The following is a 21,114-nucleotide window of genomic DNA, read 5'->3' on the forward strand; positions in this document are numbered from 1 at the left end:
TGCTGGATGTGAGTATGTAAAACTTACGTCTCTTAGTTTGATGGTATCGAGGAAATGGAGCATGGTGTTTTGGTGCTACTGTAGAAGCAACAGAAAAAGTAGCTCTGAGTCAAGAAGTCTGTCCAGGCTCTCTGCCCTGTGGGCAGCTGCCCAGGCCTTGTCCCAGCACCTCGGGTCCTCCTCCTCCTCCTGCCGTGGCACATTTTGTGCCTCTCAGTCCCGTCAGAGCCAGGCTGAGTGAGCTGAGCACCCAGCCATGGATGTCAGCCCAGCACCCTGGTGATGGTCCTGCTCCTGGCCCGTCCTCCCTGGAGCCTAAGGCTCTTTGTTCTGCTTCCCCAGTTTAACATGGACTGCAAGTTAAATTTATTTCCTTGACCCCTCCCCCCCTTCTTTGTGGCAATAGGGATTGAACCCAGGGGCATTCTACCTTTGAGCTACACCCCCAGCCCTATTTTTTTTTTATTTTTATTTTTTATTTTGAAATAGGTTATTGAGAGTCTCACTACTTGCTGAGGCTGTTCTCAAACCTGCAACCCTCCTATCTCAGCCTCTCATGTACCGAGATTATAAGCATGCATCACCTTTTGCAGTACTGGGGATTTGACCCAGGGGCACGCTACCTCTAAGCTATACCCCCAGCCCTGTTTTTTATTCTTTATTTTGAAACAGGGTTTTTTATTCTTTATTTTGAAACAGGGTCTCACTAAGTAGCTGAAGCTGGCCAAAAACCTGCAATCCTCCTATTTCGGCCTCCTAAGTATTGGGGTTACAGGCAGGCACCACCATTTCCGGCTTCCTTGGGCTTCCTAAACCCTGTTTGGGAGGGCTTCTAAGTTGCCAATGCAGTTACCTTCTGTACACTTTAATCCCTGCCTCATTAACGTGGATCATCAGTGCACTGTGGACAGGAAGAACTGTTTGAGAAGGACAGGAGGGGTGAGCAGAGTCCGCCCATTCACTATTCCTTCTCTGTGGGATATGTGGCTTTAAATCGCATTCAGATGGCCCAGGGGAGGTGGTTTTGGAGTGCTTGCCCATCCTGTATGAGACCCTGGGTTCCATCCCCAGCAGCATACACATACACTTCAGAGAAAAGAAAAAAAAGTTTCAGACCCAGCATTTTCTCACCAGGGTTGGGTTTTAACTGTCTAGGCCCAGGGTCCTTTGCCTCAACTGCTGCTACTGTCAGCCTTTCCATCCACTGCAGGGTAGAGCAGCGGGAGTCAGGGAAAGATGCTGAGAGGCAGGGGTGTAGAGAACATGCCAACTCCTGCCACAGACAGGACCACTGGTGGGCTAGAAGCCTAGTGTGCTTTGAGGAGGAAGTCAGTCTTCTCTCATAGATGTTGGCACATCTATGGGGGGAAGACTGGCTGTCCCTCATCTTCCACATGTCTTATTCTCTTGCAGCCCACGGGCTCTGCTGGGAGTGCAGTGACCACCCCTCCCCCACTTGTGCGGGGCACCCAGAACCTTCCTGCTGGCAAAACATTGCTTCAGGTCAGTCTGCCCTCTAAGTCTTGGTCAGGTATGACTACGGTCTATAGTACATGGGATCCTGAGCAGCCCCAGTCCCAGGTCCTTCAGGAGGAGACTCCTGTCTAAAAATGAAAAGGACTGTGGGTGTAGCTCAGGAGTAAAGTGCCCTCGGGTTCAATCCCTGGTATTGGAGCAAGGAGGAAGCCAGGCGTGGTGGCGCACACTTGTACTCTCAGCATTTGGGAGGCTGAGGCAGGAGGATCGTGGTTTGCGGACAGCCTCAGCTACTTAGTGAAGCCCTCCACAACTTAGTGAGACCCTGTTTCAAAATAAAGAATAAAAAAAAAATAAATTAGGGGATGGGTTGCAGCTTGGAAGCCGAATGCTGCTGGGTTCCATCTCCAGACCTGCAAAATAAATAAATAAATAATAGAGCGAGGAGGAGATAAAAATAAACATTTCAGAGGTGTGTGTGTGTGTGTGTGTGTGTGTGTGTGTGTGTGTGTGTGTGTGTACACATTTTTTAACTTTTTTTTCTTGCTGGGATTATCAGCTGGGATTATGCCTTTAAACCCAGTACTTGGGAGGCCAAGATATGAGAATCACAGGTTTGAGGCTAGTGTGCAGTAATTTAGGAAGCTAGTCTGTCTGTCTGTCTGTCTGTCTGTCTTTCTTTCTTTCTTTCTTTCTTTCTTTCTTTCTTTCTTTCTTCTTATTTACTTTTGGTACTGGGGTTTCTGAACCCAGGGGCACTCTCCCTACAAGCTACACTCCCAGCCCTATTTAATTTTATTTTTAAACAGGGTCTTGCTTAGTTGCTAAAGGCGTTGCTTTGTTGCTAAGATTTGCAGCAGACCTGCAATCTTCCTGTCTCAGCCTTCCAAGTACTGGGATTACAGGCATGTGCTACCATGACCATTTGAGACTTTATAATAGGCCAGGTATAGTAGTGCACACCTGAAATCCCTGTATTTGGAAGGCTGAGACAGGAGGATTACAAGTTCGAGGACAGCCTCCACAAATAGTGAGACTCTAATCAACCTAGCAAGACCCTGTTTCAAATAAAAAATAAAAATAGTGCTGGGGTATAGCTCAAAGGTAGAAGCCCCTGAGTTCAATCCCCAGTACCACACACACACACACACACACACACACACACACACACACACACACGGTGGTGGTGTAGCACAATGGTAGAGTGGCCCTTGGTTCAATCTCTAGTACAAGGGTTTTTTTTTTTTAACTAGCATGTTTTTTCATAAAAATAAATCTGGCCAGGAATGATGGTGTATATCTGTAATCCCAGTACTTGGGAGGCTGAAATGGCGTCACAAGTTCACGGCCAGCCTCAACAGCAGCAAGGCCCTGTTTCAAAATAAAATGGGGCTTGGGGTATAGCTCAGAGGTAATAGAATGCCCTGGGTTCAATTTCTAGAACCACAAAAGGGAGCAAAAGGGTTTTGAGATATAGCTCAGAGCTAGAATGCCCTGGAGTTTAATCTCCACCACATACACACAAAAAAAGATAAATATTTTATTTATTTATGTATTTTATTTTGGTGCTGGGGGTTGGACCCAGAGGCATTATTCCTTGAACTACACCCCCAGCCTTATTTTTTTTTTTTATTTTGAAATGGTCTCACTAAGTTACTGAGGGCCTCCCGAAGTTGCTGAGGCTGGTCACGAACCTGCAGTCCTTCTGTCTAAGCTTCCCATGCACTGGAATGGCAAGTGTGTGTGTCATCACACCTGATCAATCTGTTTTCTAAAAACGTAAAAGCTCTGTATGTAAACATGGGTATTGGTATCATTGATAGACCTCTTCAGCCCGAGTGCCTAGCAGTGTCATCCCACCACCCCTGGTCCGTGGTGGGCAGCAGGTGTCCTCCAAGCTGGGGCCACAGGCCAGCACACAGGTCGTCATGCCTCCTCTCGTCAGGGGAGCACAGGTGAGCGTGCTGCAGGACGGGGTAGACCGGCCCTGCCGTGGGGCCCCCACTTCCTTGGGCCTCCCTTCTCTCTCAGTCTCAGCTGGATTTCTTGCTTCTACTCCAACAGCAAATCCACAACATCAGACAACATTCCACCACGGGGCCCCCGCCCCTCCTCCTGGCCCCCCGGGCCTCAGTACCCAGCGTGCAAATTCAGGGACAGAGAATCATCCAGCAGGGACTGATCCGTGTCGCCAACGTCCCCAACGCCAGTCTGCTTGTTAACATCCCACAGGTGAGGGCCTGTGCCAAGGCCGGGAGCGGAATGTACACCCAACTGTGGCCTTTCCCCAGGCTTCTGGTGGTCCTAGGTATTGTAGCTCGATCCCCAGGTAGATCCCCAGGTAGCGCAGTGTGGCCTGCCTTCAGGGAAGGGTGGGCCTTAAACACCTCCACTGGGATTTGGCTCAAGATCCTTGGGCCATAGTTGTGAAGGTTGTGAGTGACCAATTTACCTGATTTAAGTACCTGATGAGGGGAGGGCGGGGCTGTTGTGGGCTGAGAGGCGGTCTGCCCAGGGTGGTGGCATGTGAGAGACTAGAGTTTGGGGATAGGCGAGGCAGGCGCTGGGTCTGGAGATAGCTGGGGATACCAGAGTCCTCAGGAGCCCTCACCCGCCCTTCCCACAGCCCATTCCTGCTGACTTGTATCTTCAGGCGCGGGCCCCAGCAGAGATCACCCTGCAGATGTTCTCACAGCACCAGCCTCTATTCTTAGCCACTCACCCCTTCGCCTCTGTACAGAGCCTCTGTGATGGGGAGGGTCTGTCCCCGCTCCCTGGGTAGCAGGCAGTGGAGAGGGCAGCAAAGGGCGGGCTGGCGGAAGCAGGAGTCTTGTCTGACAGATGAAATTACCAGGTCTGCAGGGGCTTTTGCTGACGAGCATGTTTGCTTTTTCTTCCTTCTTTGGCAAGGTTTGTCTTTGCCCGCCTTCCTCAGACAAGAGCAAGGCTGGCAGGCCTCTGGGCAGCATCCCCGCCTTTGTTAAGATCCATTTCAAGCATATGGGTGTGTCCTGGGCAGAACAGAGACTGATCTGACTGCCCACCCATAAACCTTTGTGCAGTCTCTGCTCTTCTCAGCTAGGCGGGAAGAGTGGGCAGAGGTGGCAGATACTGGTTGGAGGAGGCCCGGCCCCCTAGAGCAGGGGTCCTGGATATCGTCTGACGTGTTGTTTGTAGGTCACTGGGTGTCTGTTCTCCTGGGGATAGTGTGTATAGCCTTTGTTAGAATTCCAGAGAAGTCCATAAGCCCATTAGGCTGAGGGTACTGTCATGGTCAGGTTTGGGGAGAGCAGTTGTGGGGCAGGTAGAGACCACTGGGTCCAGACCAGGACGATAAAGGAGCACAAGACCAGCCAGGATGGGGGAGCAACGAATAGGAGGGAGGGAAGAGGTGGGTCCTGAGGCCGCTTTCCCATGTAACACCGTGAGGACGCAGGACTGCCTACAGCATGAGCACCCAGAGGTACACAGGAATGATGTGTGGACCTCAGGCCCCTGCTCGGGCCCGAGTCTAGGCACGGGCGTCTGGTGGTTGTCCTCTGGTAAGCACAGCAGTTTAACCCTTTTAGAGGTCTGCAGAGTATTGGGTGTTCACTCAGCTGCCATTGTGTTTACACGTCGCTTGCCTCTGAGGGCAGTTCATTTTGTGCAGTTTTCCCTGTGTTCAGATGTCCACAATCTTCTGGAATGTCATATAACTCATATTTGCTTGGGATTTGGTGCTGGGGGTGGGGCCCAGGCCTCTGGCACGCCGTCCTGAGCAGTACCCCAGCCCTCAGATCTACTTCTTCAAATCTGTCAGGTGTAGCTGATGTGGTGGCCAACTGGAGGCTCCACACAGACTGCCTCTGATTGGGCACACGGAGCTCTCTGACTTGGTTATTGTCTCCCCAAAGCCCACCCCGGCGTCCTTGAAGGGGACTATAGCTGCCTCTGCTCAGGCCAACTCCACCCCCACCAGCGTGGCCTCCGTGGTCACTTCTGCTGAGTCTCCAGCCAGCCGGCAAGCAGCTGCCAAGCTCGCACTTCGCAAACAGCTGGAGAAGACACTGCTGGAGATCCCCCCACCCAAGCCCCCTGCCCCAGAGATGAACTTTCTGCCCAGCGCTGCCAACAACGAGTTCATCTACCTGGTCGGCCTGGAGGAGGTGGTACAAAACCTACTGGAGACGCAAGGTAAGCGGCCCGTCTTCTTGCCTCTAGCCACCAAGGATGCTAAAGCCTCTTCTGTGTGCCCAGGACTGAGGGGTAGGCATCTTAGAAACATTGTCCAGTACCACTGTCTCCCTCCTGCTGGGGACCCTGAGGCTGAGCTGGCAAAGCTTATGGTCCAGGGGCACAGGATGCCTGGCTCTGGATCAGACAGGGAGGTGAAGATGGGCATCTGCGAGAGGCTGACAGGCTGTCTCCAGGGAGGACCCTTGGGCATTTGTGGGTCATCACACACTGGTGGAAGTGTCCAAAGTGTTGAGTCCTCTGAGTCTCAGTGAGGGCAGAGGTATTCCCCCACTTCGGCCAGGCTCACCATTAGAAACAACATGGAGCTGGATGTGGTGGTGCATGCTTGTAATCCCAGTACTTGGAGGTTTGGGACAAGAGGATTGTGGTTCGTGGACAGCCTCAGCTACTTAATAGACAGGACCTCTGCAACTTAGTGAGACCTTGTTTTAAAATAAAGAGTAAAAAATAGGGTGGGGTTGTATTTTGGAGATAGAATGCCCCTGGGTTCCATGTGTACACCCCATGTCCCCCACACACAAGAGCATTGGAGACAGAGGGAGGGGAGATGGGCCACTGAATTAGTTCTCTGGGAACCTGCTCCTCCAGACATGGAGGCTGAGGGCACTTGTGCTCTGAGATGGAGCTGGCATTGAAGGTTAATGGGCAGCCAGCTCAGTCCTTTTCCCCCAATGCTCATCTCAGAGATGTGGGGCAGAAGCTGGGCATGGTGGTACTTATAATCCCAGTATTTGGGAGGCTGAGTCAGGAGGATTGCAGGTTTGAGAACAGCCTCAGCAATGTAGTGAGACTCTTAGCAACCTATCAAGAACCTGTTTAAAAAAAAAAAAAAAAAAGCCTGGCGTGGTGGCGCACGCTTGTAATCCCCGTGCTTGAGAGGCTGAGACAGGAGGATTGCACAGGTTCGAAGCCAGCCTCAGCTACTTATGGAGGCTCTCAGCAACTTAGACCCTGTTTTCAAATAACATATAAAATATTGGTCTGGGAGTGTAGCCCAGAGGTAGAAAGCCCCTGGGTTTAATTTCTAGTACTGAATGAATGAATGAATGAATGAATGAATGAATGAATGAATGAAGAGCTGGGAGTATAGCTTAGAGGTAGAAGGCCCCTGAGTTCAATCCTCAGTACTACTAGAAAACAAAATGTAGGGCAGAGGAGGCAGAGCTGTGCCAGGGATCGTGGGCCTCTTATTCACTGGTCTCAGTGCAGGCAGTGCAGGGGTGTGCAGAAAAGCACTTCCACTCCCCACCATTCAGGATGCATAGACAGAGTGGTAGCCACCCAGTACCCTACCATGTCAGGGTGTTGGGCCCTCACTTCCAGGCCCCCATTGTGGTCTGCCAAGGGCCTCAGAGTTTCCTGCAGCCACCAGGGTTTCTCATAGCCTCCCCCCAGGGCCCAAGTTGCTCTCATAGCACTCCCCAACCATGGGGGGCTATTCCAGGTCCCAGGGGCTTGACGCCATCCCCTGTGAAACTGTCAACAGCCTCCACCTCTCAGACTGCTTTGAGGGACAGAAGGATGTGCTGTGGGGAGGTGGTGAGGGCTCTGAAGCCACCTGGATGCTGTCTGGGGTCCCTTTGCTGGATATGCTGGCAGAGAGTTGTTGCAGGATTGGTGTGAACTCAGCACAAGGCCCTGGTTCCATTCCAGTGTCTGTCCACGTGGGTGCCCGCCTTCCCACTCCCAGGCCAGTCTTCCGCTCATTCTGTCAGGAGGGGTGTATGGCAGTTGTTCGTTTACCAACACCTCCCAGAGCCCCATCCCAGCAACTCAGTCACACCAGCTTTGCTGCCTGGGAAGCAGGTACCATATTCTCCCTTGGAGTCAAAACTGTGATCTTGTCACCAGACCTGTGAGGTATAGGCAGAGGCCTGGAGTGGGGGCCTGAGGCAGACCCCGGAGACAGAAACAGGACAAGTGATGTCCCATCAGGGCTGTGGGAGCCAGGCTGGGGGAAAGAAGGCCGTGGTCTCAGGTTCAGCCCCAAGCCTTCAGCTTATGCGGGCTAAGACAAGCAAAAAGCAGTTAAGCCTCATGGACTGAATTCCACAAGGATTGGAACAGCTGCTAAGAGACCTGGCCCACACCCTGTCGTGCCTGGCTGAGGAGACCCTATTCCTGGCTCTAGCTGAGGGGACCAGGGCCCCAGAATACCTGTGGGCTGCTTGCCTGAGGCGTCTTGTTCTCACAGCCAGTCAGTACTTCAGGCCTGGCCCTGTCCTAAGTTCAAGTCCTGTTTCTGCCACTATCCTGCCATGAGGATTACTTTATGTTGCCATATTGGTTACTCCAAGGAACCATGGAGGTTACTTGCTCCTCTCTTGGCCTCAGTTTCCTTCTCAAATTGGGGTGGGAGTAGGATACCCTCCTAGAAGAGTGAATTGAGCACCTCAGTACCCATGGGTCTCTGGGGCAAGGGGAGGCCTGGTGTGGTCATGGCCTTCTCAGGTCTCCCATTGCGTTGTGGGCGGGCCAAGAGGCTGGGGACAGACCAGGGTTGGCACTGGGTCTATACACAGTGTGGGAGCGAGCAGCCATGTCTCTGTGTGAGTGTCCCTACATTTGGGCACCTTGGCCCAAGCTGGGCAGGGGACTATGGGCCTAACTCCAGCAGCTTGTCCTCTTTGTGCAAGCTGCCCACCTGTCTCCTTGCAGCCGGCAGGATGTCCACCACTGCAGCTGCTGCCGTGCTGTCCCGAGAACCCTACATGTGTGCGCAGTGTAAGACAGACTTCACGTGCCGCTGGAGAGAGGAGAAGGGTGGGGCCATAATGTGCGAGAACTGCATGACATCCAACCAGAAGAAGGCGCTCAAGGTGGAGCACACCAGCCGCCTGAAGGCCGCCTTTGTGAAGGCCCTGCAGCAAGAGCAAGAGATCGAGCAGCGCCTGCTCCAGCAGGGCCCAGCCCCCACCAAGGCCGAGCAGGCAGCCCCGCACCCCGCACTGAAGCAGGTGAGGGGCGGGTGCTGCCTTGGCTGGGAGCTGTCCCTGCGTTCTGTTCTGTCCCTGCGCTCATCTGCCTGATTGTTAACTGCGTGTCTAAATTGCACTTAATGGTGGCGTTTGGCGGCGAAAACACTAATTTGCAGTTTCTTTAGATTTTGTAGCTTTCACTTGCAGGGTGCTGGCTGACAAGTACTTCTTGTCTGAAAGAGTTCTGAAAGCCACGAGGAAATGCCAAGGGGGAGTTTAGCAGAAGTGTTCTGGCTAAATTAAGGAGAGAAGCAAGTTTGAAATCAAGTGTCTTTGTTGTAATGCGTCTCCCTCCCATTCTCTGTAGACCTGAAGCTGCCTTTGGCAATTTCGGTTTCCTCCAAAGTTGTTTGTAAACTTCTAAACACATTTTCTCAAGATACTTGAATGGCATCTAAAGCCAGCAGGCAACCCCACTGTAGTCGGGACTGGCCTGTCCTGTAGGACTCACCTTTGGTCACCCTCCGCAGCCAGCGCAGTGGACCTTGCTGACCCCAGTTTCAACCCCCATTTGTATAGGTCATAAAACCCCGGCGTAAGTTGGCGTTCCGCTCAGGAGAGGCCCGAGACTGGAGTAACGGGGCTGTGCTACAGGTCAGAACCGCGGCGCCGGGAGCCTCGCGCCCCAACTGCCAACTGCAGACGCGACCACGTCAGTCACTGATGGTCGCGCTGCCTGCGTTGGTCTCTCTATTTCTCTCTCTCTCTCTCTCCCCCCTCTCCTCCTTCCCTGGCATAACTTGCTGGTCTCCTAATTTTGGACTTTAGGGACCCATGTGGGTGGGAAGAGGTCAGCCAGAGCAAGGAGAGGCTGCGCAGAGCATCTCGTCTGAGGACACCCCTTCCCTCCCTCAACACCATCCCCTCTCTCTGCTGCAGGCCTCCAGCCAGCTGTCCCGGGGCTCAGCCACAGCACCTCGTGGAGTACTGCACACATTCAGCCAGTCCCCCAAACTGCAGAACGCGGCCTCGGCCACAGCCCTGGTCAACAGGTCTGGCAGACATTCCGAGAGAGCCACCGGCGCCAAGGGCAGCGCCGCCTCCAACTGGAAGAAGACGCCCCTGAGCACAGGTATACTCTTTTATTAATTAATTAGTTAATTTATCCTTTTTTTTTTTTTTTTTTTTTTTTTGAGACAGGGTCTTGCTATGTTTTCCAGACTAGTTCTGAACTTGGGGGCTCAAGTGATCTCTACCTTTGCCTCCTTTCTTCCTTTTTTTTTTTTTTTTTTTTTTTGCTGTTTATTTTGTTGATGAGATTGGGGATGGAAGGCAGGGGCATTCTACCTCCAAGCTACACCCATAGCCCTATATTTTATCATTTTTATTTATTTGCAGTGCTGGGAGTGGAGCCCAGGGGCCTTCTACCTCTGAGCCACACCCCAGCCCTATTTTTTATTCTTTATTTTGAAATAGAGGCCCTATCTGCGAACTGTGATCCTCCAGTCTCAACCTCCCAAATGCTGGGATTACAAGTGTGCACCACAACGCCCTGTTTATATTCTTTTTTTTTTTTTTTTTTTTTTTTTTTTTTTTTGAAACAGGGTTTCACTGAGTTGCAAAGTACCTTACTAAGTAGCTGAGGCTGTCTGCGAACCACGATCCTCCTATCTCAGCCTCCTGAATGCTGGAATTACAAGTGTGTACCACCACACCCAGCTCTTTTTTTTTTTTTTTTTTTTTTTTTTTTGCGGATCTAGGGATGGAACCCAGGGGCATTTGACCTCTGAGCTCTACCCCCTATCCTTTTTATTCTTTATTTTGAAACAGGGTCTCACTGAGTTGCGGAGGGCCTCACTAAGTAGCTGATACTGTCCAGGAACCACGATCCTCCAGTCTCAGCCTCCCAAATGCTAGGAGTGCAAGCATGTGCCACCATGCCTGGCTTCCTTCCTTATTCTTAACCAGAGCACCCAATGAACAAAAGGGCTACAAAGCCTCATGTCCCAGACCCACTTCCTAAGATCATCTGACTGGTTTCATCTCTCTCATCCCTCCTCAGGGATGAGTGATAGCCATGAATGACAGCCATGAGCAGATGCTGACCATCTCGCTGTTCACACTCAACGCTCCTACTCTGCCCTGACCCAACATGTGACCCTACACTCGTGGTCCCTGGCCCTTCCCACCGTGGGTAATGGCCACATTTGCTCCACTATCTAAGGAGTGCTCCTGCTGCACCTCTCACCCAGACTGTGCTGTCATCCACTGCTCTGGGGGCCCTCTCCCCACTCTGCCCTGCAGAATGCAGGAATGTGGGCTAGGGTTCAGTGGAGGCAGCAGAAAAGGCCCAGCCAGAGAGGCAAGGGCCCTGACACCGGCTCAGTCCACCATAGCCTTCTGTCCCTCAGGTCACTCCGTGCCCCTTCCCTACTTTTAATGTATTCTAACTTGATGCGCTAACATGAGGTGATGGTTAAACACTTTGTGTCCACCAAAAGATGGGAAAATTAGGCCAGGCATGGTGGCACATGCTTATATCCCCAGCATTTGGGAGGCGGAGACAGGGATCATGATTCACAGATAGCCTTAGCTACTTAGTGAGACCCTTCGCAACTCAGTGAGAACCTGTTTCAAAAAATAAAAAGACTACTTAGTGAGACCCTGTTTCCAAATAAAATATAAAGTAGGTCTGGGAGTGTAGCCCAGAGGTAGAAGGCCTCTGGGTTCCACCCCCAGTACCACCTTAAAAAATAAAAAGACCAAAAAATAGGACTGGGGGTGTAGCTCGGAGGTGCAGTGTCCCTGGATTCCATTCCCAGTATCGCAAAAAAGGGGGCAGAATTAAATGTAGTCAGGAAGGGCCAAGTGAGGAGGAGGGCAAGTGCTTTGGGGTGGATATGAAGTATCCTCGGCATTCCCTGCAGACCGTGTGCCTGTAGCAAGAAGTGCTGTTGCTGAGAGACCTCAGACTAGGGAACCAGACTGATGCAAAGGTCAAGAGCCCCAGCTCAGGTGCTCACATCAGCCTCAGTGGGGATGGCTCAGGAAAGGGTGGATGTTTGACCAGAGAAACGTGGTGGCCGGGAGAACAGAGCATGCTTGTAAACATAAATCAGCCAGACATTGTTTATGCCTGTGTGTTTAATAATTCAGACTGGCCAGAAAGTACATGTATGGGAAATTTGAAAGTATATAAAATAAGTAGGAGAGCTGGGCACAGTGATACATGCCTGTAATCTCAAGTATTTGAAGACGGAGGCAGGAGAAAGCTTTGAGACCAGCTTGAGCAATGTGGTGAAACTCCATCTCAAAAAGAGGATCACAGTATTTGGGAGACTGAGAAAGGAGGATTGCAGGTTTGAGGGCAGCCTCAGCAATTTACTGAAGCCCTCACCTCAGCAACTGAGATTCTGTTTCAAAATAAAAAATAAAATAGAAAGGCCAGGCATAGTGGTGCATGCTTGTAATCCCAGTACTTAGGAGGCTGAGACAGGAGGATCGAGGACAGCCTCAGCTACTTATGAGGCTGCCCACAACTTAGTAAAGCTTTGTTAAAAATAAAGAATAAGCTGGGTGTGGTGGTGCACGCTTGTAATCCCAGCATTTGGAAGGCTAAGACAGTACAATCGCAGTTCGCAGACGGCCTCAGCTACTTAGTGAGGCCCTTTGCAACTCAGTGAGACCCTGTTTCAAAAGTATAGAGTAAAAAAATAGGGCTAGGCATGTAGCTCAGAGGCGGAATGCCCCTGGATTCATTCCCTAGTCCCAGGGGGGGTAGAAACAATTTTTTTTAAAGCGGGAAGTCTATAAATGTCAGGTATTCAGGAGGCTGAAACCAGAGGGATCAGTGAAACCCAGAGTTCTAGGCTTGCCTGGGCAGCATAACAACATTATTTGCAGGTTTCCTTACTCTGCCAACACTGGTAGCACCCTCACACATGTTTCACCTGCTGGCAAGCTGAACCTCTGACCCACCCCACACTTGGGAGCCCCTGAGCAGAGCCTGGGGGTGTCTTCTGGACAATGGAATTATTTCCCAAAGCCTCTTGAGCTGAGGCCTGGGATTCATGATACGACCTTGCTAAAGGGTTGGGGATTTGTGTCCCTGCTTATGGTCTTTGGCTTGTGTTTGGGCGGCAGTGTAGGCTGCAGCTGTGCTCTGCCTCCCACCACAGCCTGGCCTGTGTACTGTTGCAGGCGGGACCCTTGCATTTGTCAGCCCAAGCTTGGCAGTGCACAAGACATCCTCGGCCGTGGACCGCCAGCGAGAATACCTCCTCGACATGATCCCGCCACGCTCTATTCCCCAGTCAGCCACGTGGAAATAGTGCGAGCCAGGCCCAGTGGGGACAGGCTCCCTCCTCACCCACCTGGCCCCTGGCCTGGAAGGACACATCGCACCACACACACCCTGCAAGCAAGCGAGCGCTGGCCATTCTGCTGCGAGACCTCAGTTCTCTGCTGCGAAGTCTCATCTCGGCTGGGGACACAGGTGCTGCTTCCTGGTGGATGAGGATCATGACTGAGGGACCTTCCCGTGGGCTTTCTTCCTTTCTCTCTTTGCCTTTAGTTTGCCCAACACCAGCAGAAAAGCGGACCTGGGGGCTGGCTCTGCGCCCACCCTCCCGCCCCACAGGTGCACAGGTGGCTCGCTGTGGACACTGACAGCCGGGCGAGTCTGCGCCTGGGCTTCTGAAGTTGAGCGGGGCGTTTCCTTTGTGCTTTTCCCGATCATAGGCTCCCAATCTTGACTGCCTCCCTTCATGGCAATCTACAGGTTGAAAGGGTTTTGTTTTGTTTTGTTTTGTTTTGTTTTTTATCACCTCACGATGATGGAGTTAAAAGTAAACCAGCAGGCCCGGGCGTTCCTGTTGTGCACAGCGTAGACCCACTGGGCTGAGCCCTGGAGGGCAGGCCATGCTGGTGCTACAGCCCCCACAGGGATAGCCAGCCTGACCCAGTGATTGACAACCCTCGCTCCAGCAAAAGTCTCCATTGCTGCTTCTTGGGAGACCCTTGGATTTCCCACTCATAGCAGAAGAACAAGCCGCAGCTCAGACCCAGCCAGAGACCAGCCCGGGGTTCCCGAAGCCGTGCGCTGCCCTAGAAGCAGGGAGGAATCAAGGGTAGCCACACCTGGAGCCTGCGCGGGGAGTGGGAAGGCACTGCTGTGGGGGTTCTGCTGTTGTGGTTTATTTTATTAAATATTTTCCTTTTCCTATTCATTTTGATGGACACAATCTCAAGCCAGCCTGACGTGTGTGCTCTTGTCGGTGAGTGTACACAGGTGTGTCCAGGCTGGGTGGCATCATCCAGGTATGGGGCAAGTCGTTCCCCCAGACTTCAGGATTCCACTTGGGTCTAGTTAGAACTTTCCTTTAAACTGGGGGTTGCTGTCAGGGTTTGCTTTCAGTCTTTTTTCCTTTCCTTTTAGTGTCTACAGAAATGTTTTTGTTTTTAAAGGATCAGGTCTGCTTTTATTTTTATGTTTGTTTCTTTTCCCTCACACTTCTTAAAAATTGGTTCCGTGAGGAAAGGCGAAAGCCGTTTTGTGTCTGCCACACACTGGGCTGGCTCTGTGCCCATGCACGGGTGTCCTGCGTGTGTGCACATGCCTGTGTCGGTGGGAGGCACCGCTGTTCTCCAGTTCCTCTCCAGCCCTGGTTTTCCTACTGTTGTTGCAGTTAGGGACTTTAATTTAAAACCCTTACTCTGTAGGACCTCCTCCAAACACAACTGCTACAACATTCTAATAAAGGCTCATTTAACCCCCTTGTTCACGTGTGAATATCATCAGTTGTTAGAAAACATTTTTGACACACAGTCTTAGAAGACCTAGTTTTGGAAAATGTTCTAATTTTTTATTGTGCAAAACCCCAAATTTCTCGCTGGTTTTTGTTTTGAATACATAACTTTGCTGGGCTTCAGGAGAAGAGGGGAGGGTGGGAAATGGGGGCTTTTATTTCAAGATCCAGGGATTTGGGAGAAATAGAGACATTGGCTTTTTTTGTTGTTGTTCTTGGGGGGGACGAAGAAGGTGTGTTTTTACACCCCAAAAAAAAAAAAAAAAAGTATGCAAGCATTTCTATTCCTCACATTTTTCTGTGTGCCTGGCAAATAAATACCTGTCTTATACTAGCCTGAGCTGTTAGCCCTCTCTGTTCAGTAACAGGGGCCAGATCTTCAGTTCTTCCAAGCAGGGATGCAAGAGCCAGCCTCCTGTTGAGCAAGCCTCAGTTCTATGCAGTAAATTCAGGATCGGGTGTCCAGGCCAAGACATCCCTGTGCTGGGGGTGTGTTCCAAGAGCAAATCCCCAGCATGGCTTGGACCCTGTCAGGGCCTGATCCCATTTATACCCCTTGTTCCCCAGCCCTCCAAGCCTGTCTGGGCTGTTCCTCTGGGACTTGGAGCTGTTGGTGAGGGCAGTCAGCAGTCAATACAGGCTGGGGCTCTTCAGAAGGGAAGGATGCTGCAGGCAGAGGACGGGGGCTTCTCTGCCTCTGACACGCCCCCCCACCCCTTGTCCTGGGAACATTCCCATCATGGACGACATACTGTGATGTAGCTTTCTTACAGGGGGCAAGAACATGAGATGCCTTAATCTTTTTTATTTTTATGGTCTTGAAAGTCCTGCCTCCATTTGTTTTTTCTTTAATTTCCTCTTGCTCCCAGTGGGTGACTCTGTGATAGGATTTATGTTACAGCTAAAGGCATGGCCAAAAGCTGGCTGTGATGGCACGTGCCTGTAATTCCAGTATTTAGGAGTCTTGATACAGGATTGCAGGTTCAAGGCCAGCTTTAGCAATTTAGTGAGACCCTGTTTCAAAATCTAAAAAAAGGGCTAGGGGTGTATAGCTCAGGTAGGAAGCCCCTGGGTTCAATTCCTAGTAACTAATACACAGCCAAATAACCTCTTTGGTGTGGGGTTCAGCCACACCAGGAAGGGGTGTTGATTAGCATTACAGTTTGCCAGCTGCAAAAGCACATCCATCAGAAGTAGGCACCATTCACCAAGTGTTGAGCCCCCAAGTGATAGCAGTCACAAGCTGGGTACTGTGACACACGCCTGTAATCCCAGTACTTGGGAGGTTGAAACAGGAGGATCACTGGGTCAAGGCTAACCTCAGCAATTTAGCAAGACCCACTTGCAAAATAAGAGCTAGGCATGGTGGCACACACTTGTAATTCCAGTACTTGGAAGGCTGAGACAGGAGGATCACAGGTTCACGGCCAGCCTCAGCTACTTCTGCAACTTATTGAGACCCTGTTTCAAAATAAGAAATAGGGCTGGAGGTGTAGCTTGGAGGTTGGATATCCTTAGGTTCCATTCCTAGTACCACTCAAAGTAAAAATTAAAAAATAGGGCAGCCAGGTGTGGTGCCACACACTTGTAATCCCAGCATTTGGGAGGCTGAGACAGGAGGATCCGGGTTTGCAGACAACCTCAACTACTTAGGCTTTTTGCAACTCAGTGAGACCCTGTTTAAAAATGAAGAGTAAAAATTGGGGGTGTAGCTCAGAGGTAGAAAGCTCCTGAGTTCCATCCCCAGTACTACAAATTAAATAAATAGGGCTAGGGATATAACTCGGAGATAGAATGCCTATGTGTTAACACATGAGCATACCCATGGTTCTGGCCATCCTGCCATGTTATGGGGACATGACATTGGGAACTTCACTGACAACCAGGGGCGCCTACTGTGATGAACAGGGCACTGTGAGCAGCCTTGGACCTTGAGCACCCCAGGACCTCAAGTAACCAGAGTAAGGTGACAGTGCTGTCACTGAAGTAGACTAGGATTTGTTCCCAGAGAAGGATGGCCCTTGTCACTTACAGGTTTAGTGTGTGTGTGAGATACTGGGGATGGGACCCAGGGGCATTCTACCTTTGAGCTATACTCCCAGCCCTGCTTTTTTATTTTTATTTGAAACAGTGTCTGGCTAGGTTCTTAAGAATGTCACTACTTAAGCCAGGCGTGGTGGCGCACGCTTGTAATCCCCGCGCTTGGGAGGCTGAGACAGGAGGATCGCACAGGTTCAAAGCCAGCCTCAGCTACCTAGTGAGGCTCTCAGCAATTTAGTGAGACCCTGTTTCCAAATTTAAAAATATAAAATAGGTCTGGGAGTATAGCCTGGAGGTAGAAAGCCTCTGGGTTCCACCTCCAGTACCACCAAAAAAAAAAATGTCACTACTTGCTGAAGCTGGCTTTGAACCTGTGATCTGCCTGTCTCAGCCTCTCAAGTACTGGGATTACAGGCATGTACCACCGCACCTGGCTTGGGTTGGGGGACCGTGCTAGGGATGCAACCTAGGAGCATTCTAGCTTTGAGCTATATCCCAGACCTATTTTATTTTTTTTAGTTTAAACAGGGCCTCACAAAGTTCCTGAGATCTTTGCTAAGTTGCCAAGGCTGGCTTCGAACCTGTGATCTTCCTGTCTCAACCTCCCGAGTTCTAGGATTACAGATACGAACCACCATGCCTGGCTGATCGTAGGGTTTTTATTTGATGCCTACTTATGCTGCACTTGACAGTAGCCTAACAAACTTGGACTGAGCTTTTATCAGAAGGACGGTAAACACTTACAATCCTTAAAGTGTAATAGATGGTTACACTAGTGCAGGGTATGAGGGAACTTTTGGAGGGGGGGGTTGTCACTTGTATTTATTGTGACTCTGATGATAATACAAATGTTTTAAGAAAATGTTTCCCACCAAACTAGAACACAAGTTTCAATAAATGAAGGGTTTGGAATTGGTGGCCATACGTTGTATCATGAGGGACATTTAGACTCTAAAGGACAATAAAGAAATGGACAAGGTATCAACTGTACTTTTCTTTTGTCCCCTTGGCCTCGGTTTCCCTGTGTTCATCCTAGCTTCAGAGCAGCTTGGAGGGAAGGTGGAGGGTTCTCTGTTGATGTGGGAAGTGGAGGGTGTGCCCGTTGCTTGGGCATCCCATGGTATGGAGCTTGTGCCCACCTTACCCTGCAGGGCCAGGGGAATGGGGTGAGGAGCCTGATGGGTTCTGCCTCTCAGGCAGCCTCTCAGCAGTCAGCCTCCATGCCAGAGTGCTCGTTTTTTTCAGGTTTGGCACCTGGAAGGCGTGTCTACTGCAGGACCTGATGCTACAGGTGGTGTGCTTTTGAGCCATGGAGTTGAGCTGGCTCCAAATTAATGATTCCTGTTAGAAATGTCTTCAGCTACTCTTTTTTTTTTTTTTTTTTTTTTTTTTGTGCTGGAGACATTCCAGGGGTCATGTGCATGTTAATACCAGAGGTACTTATTCCCCCAGCCTCTCTCTCTCTCTCTCTTTTTTTTTTTTTCTTTCTGCAATATTGGGGATTGAGTCTAGGGCCTCATACATGCTAGACAAATATTCTACCACTAACCTGTGCCCCCAACCCTTCTACTTTATTTTGAGACAGGATCTCACTAAATTGCCCAGGCTGGTCTTGAACTTTTAATCCTCCTGCCTCACCCTCCCCAGCAACTGGGGTGATAGCTGTGTGCCACTGTGCCCCTGGAGCTGAGTTTTCTGCCCCAGCTCAGCCAATCCAGGCGGGACTGGAGGCAAAGCACACCCTCTCTCCTAGCCTCAGCCTCCTCACCTGCAAGATGAGGGAAGGGGGCCACAGCCTATTTGAAGGGGATGAGGAGAGAGCTGGCACCCAACACCCAGAGTATTAGAAAGGCACAGAGGGTGAGTGGGCCTGGTGGGACCACAGACGAGAAGCTCCCTAGGGCGCTGTGTGGGGCTCGGAAGGTGGGTAGGGTTAGGGTTGAGGGAGATGTTTTCCATTCACCATGCAGAAGGCTGCTGCCAGGAACCTCATGGTAGGTTAAGCTCCCACCTCAACCAGGCCCAGCAGTCTCCCTCCAAAAGGCACTTCCCCTCCCTTCCTATTCTAGTCGCTCAACTTTCTGGCCGTACTCAAACCTCTGTCTTTTCCCACCTTCCCTTCAGGGCTCAACTGAAACGTGGAGGCTTTATATCTTGGATGCCTCCCTCCATCAGACATTTAACACACTTACGATGATTTCCGTACCATTCCTTTATTTTACTTGAGCTTTTGCTTGCTTCGTTCTTGAAGGCAAGGATGGGTCCAAGCCTAAATGGAGAGCGAACAGAGCTGATTCACGCCCAGCTCTGACTCCCCAAACTTTTCCCAGAGGGAAGGACCCTCACCAGGAGGGCTTTGCAGCACTTTACAAACCAAAGTTCCAGCCTGTAACCCCAGTACTTGGGAAACTGAGACTGGAGGGTAGAAAGTCGCTTGGCTCCAAGTACCACAAAAATAAAAATAGAACGAGCTGGGGTGTAGCTCCGAGGTAGAATGCCCCTGGGTTCAGTCCTTAGGACCAAAAAGAAAAAGACCTGGGTACCAATCACACACGGATCATCTTTGGGCAGCTGACACGTGTGGGCCTCAGTTTTTTTCATCTAAACGCTCAGCTGATGCCCAAATGGATAGTCTTATCGCCACCCCACACCACTAAAGGATGCGGGATATCGGATCCAGTTGCTCCCCGGCCCATCACGCACGACCCCGGGGACGACAAAGTCCCTCCAGTATTGCCCAGGTTGGGGAGCTCGAAAGGTTTGGGTTTGAATTCTGCCAACTTTGAGATCAGAAGCCAGAACCTCAACATTCCCGTCTCTACCAACAGGAAGCCCGCGCCAGCCTCCCCCCGGGGAGGGAGCCACCTCCCCGCCGCTCCGCAAACGGAGCCACTCTAAGACACGTGTGAGGAAGAGCGAGTTTATTGCAGATCCCGAAGAAACCTGGCATCCGTCGCCTGCTGGGGAGGGACGCCCTCCGCTCAGCCCTGGCTCATTCTGCGCAGGCGCGAAGCTCCCGCCGCCTCTCGCCCCGGCCCCCTCGGGGCCTATTGGCCCGGGGGCGGGGGGGGGGCTTGCGGGTGCGCATGCGCCTTCCAGCTCTCGGGATCTTGGCGACGCCACCGTCTTCTAAACCCGGGCCACTGTGGCCCGTGCGTAGTGGGGGAGGGGAGGGAACGCGCGCGTGCGCCTCTCGCGCATGCGTAGCGCGTCTGGAGCCGCGGCCACTACCCCGAGTCCCCGGCGCGCAGCCAGCTGTTGCGCGCCACCTGGCCCGCCGAGGGCCTGGCCGAGGGGCTGAACTGGAGCAGCTCGGCGATCAGGGCCTTGCAGCGCTCGGACAGCTCCAGGCCCTCGGGGTAGAGCACGCCGCGCTTCTGGCGCCGGGGCAGGCCGGCGATGTCCGAGTCGTCGAAGGGCATGCACCCGGTGACCATGACGTAGAGCACCACGCCCAGGCTCCACACGTCGTACTTCTTGGGGTCGTAGGGGATGCCCAGGAGCACCTCGGGTGACGCGTAGGCAGCCGAGCCGCAGTAGGTCGTGCTCAGGTCCGGGTAGCCATGAGCCTGGCGGCCGAAGCCGAAGTCAGTGAGCTTGACGCGGCGCTCGTCGGGGCTCAGCAGCACGTTCTCGCACTTGAGGTCGCGGTGCACCAGGTGGTGGTCGTGCAGGTACCGCACGGCACCCGCGATCTGCGCGAAGAGATCGCGGGCCTGAGACCCTGGAATGCGCCCGTTGCGCTGCACCGCCTGCAGCAGGTCGGTGGCGGCGGCCTCCATCACGATGTACAGCTTCCCGTTGCACACCTCGATGAACTCGAAGACGTGCACGATGTGCGGGTGCCGCACGCCCCGCAAGATGGACAGCTCTCGTGGCAGAAACTTGTTGACGAAGTCCGGGGGCGCTCGCCTCCGGTCCACCACCTTGATGGCCACCGTGCCCTTGTACTTCTTGGAGGTGGCCACCTTGACCTTAGAGTAGCTGCCCTCGCCTATCGTACGGCCCAGCTTATAGCCGAGTTCGCTCAGGAGTTTGTCGCCCGACATGGTGGCGCCCAGGGCGCGCGGGGAGCAGGAGGCGGCTGCTGTCGGGGGGCGGCCGGACTCCGATCTCGGGCCTAACCCATGGCGCTTGGCACCTGCACCCCCGCACCCCCATGTGCCCACTCCCGAGCCCCTGCCGCCGCAGTGCCCTTTATTGCCCCGGTAACAATTTCTGCCTTGTGAAGTGACTGCGGGCGTCACTCCGCCTCGGGGCGGGACCACCGGGACCCCGTCCCGCGGGCTCCTCTGGCCCCTCGTGCTTTGTGACTCAGTCACCCGGGGATGTCAGTTCTTGGCCAAAGGCCACTGGAAAAGGATAGCGACCACCACCCGGGAGCAGAGTCCATTCCTGGCATTATCGCGACTCTCCACCGTCGTGTGCTCAGCCCGCCTGAGACCCCCGTGGAGCCCAGGGCGGCCCGTGGAGTCCCTGCGGGTGCGAGACGGGAAAGATGGGCGCAGCACAGGGACCTGACTCCTTCGGGAGCTCGGGGTTTCTGACTGCCCCGCGCATCGCCCAGAGGGAAGGTCCAGCCAGAACCTCCATTGCAAGGCGCCGGACTCCGGGCCAGCCCCAAAGCGCCCATG

At 52.4% G+C, this 21,114-nt stretch overlaps 2 protein-coding genes across 5 annotated transcripts in view; one reads left to right on the top strand and one right to left on the bottom strand.

The window, feature by feature from the left end:
* Positions 1 to 12,964, top strand: part of GATAD2A (GATA zinc finger domain containing 2A) — a gene marked incomplete at both ends in the record, with an annotated part of 36,600 nt that extends 23,636 nt beyond the window's left edge. The window contains 8 exons of one of the 4 annotated variants that reach the window (XM_080715323.1): positions 1,414 to 1,503; positions 3,300 to 3,431; positions 3,541 to 3,708; positions 5,373 to 5,652; positions 8,374 to 8,672; positions 9,213 to 9,287; positions 9,573 to 9,765; positions 12,834 to 12,964. In XM_080715323.1, coding sequence (XP_080571449.1) covers positions 1,414 to 1,503; positions 3,300 to 3,431; positions 3,541 to 3,708; positions 5,373 to 5,652; positions 8,374 to 8,672; positions 9,213 to 9,287; positions 9,573 to 9,765; positions 12,834 to 12,964 — 1,368 coding nt within the window. The remainder of the gene's footprint in view (positions 1 to 1,413; positions 1,504 to 3,299; positions 3,432 to 3,540; positions 3,709 to 5,372; positions 5,653 to 8,373; positions 8,673 to 9,212; positions 9,288 to 9,572; positions 9,766 to 12,833) is intronic. The other 3 variants (XM_080715320.1, XM_080715321.1, XM_080715322.1) reach the window with 3 other exon arrangements.
* Positions 12,965 to 19,707: 6,743 nt separating this feature from the next.
* TSSK6 (testis specific serine kinase 6) lies at positions 19,708 to 20,529 on the bottom strand (the record flags this gene model as incomplete). Its single annotated transcript, XM_080716000.1, has 1 exon — positions 19,708 to 20,529. One exon carries the CDS (start codon positions 20,527 to 20,529, stop codon positions 19,708 to 19,710), a length of 822 nt encoding a protein of 273 aa, XP_080572126.1.
* Between the last annotated feature and the right edge of the window lie 585 nt (positions 20,530 to 21,114).

This window comes from Muscardinus avellanarius (assembly GCF_963383645.1).
Source record: "Muscardinus avellanarius genome assembly, chromosome: 18".
Classification (NCBI taxonomy): Eukaryota; Metazoa; Chordata; class Mammalia; order Rodentia; family Gliridae; genus Muscardinus; species Muscardinus avellanarius.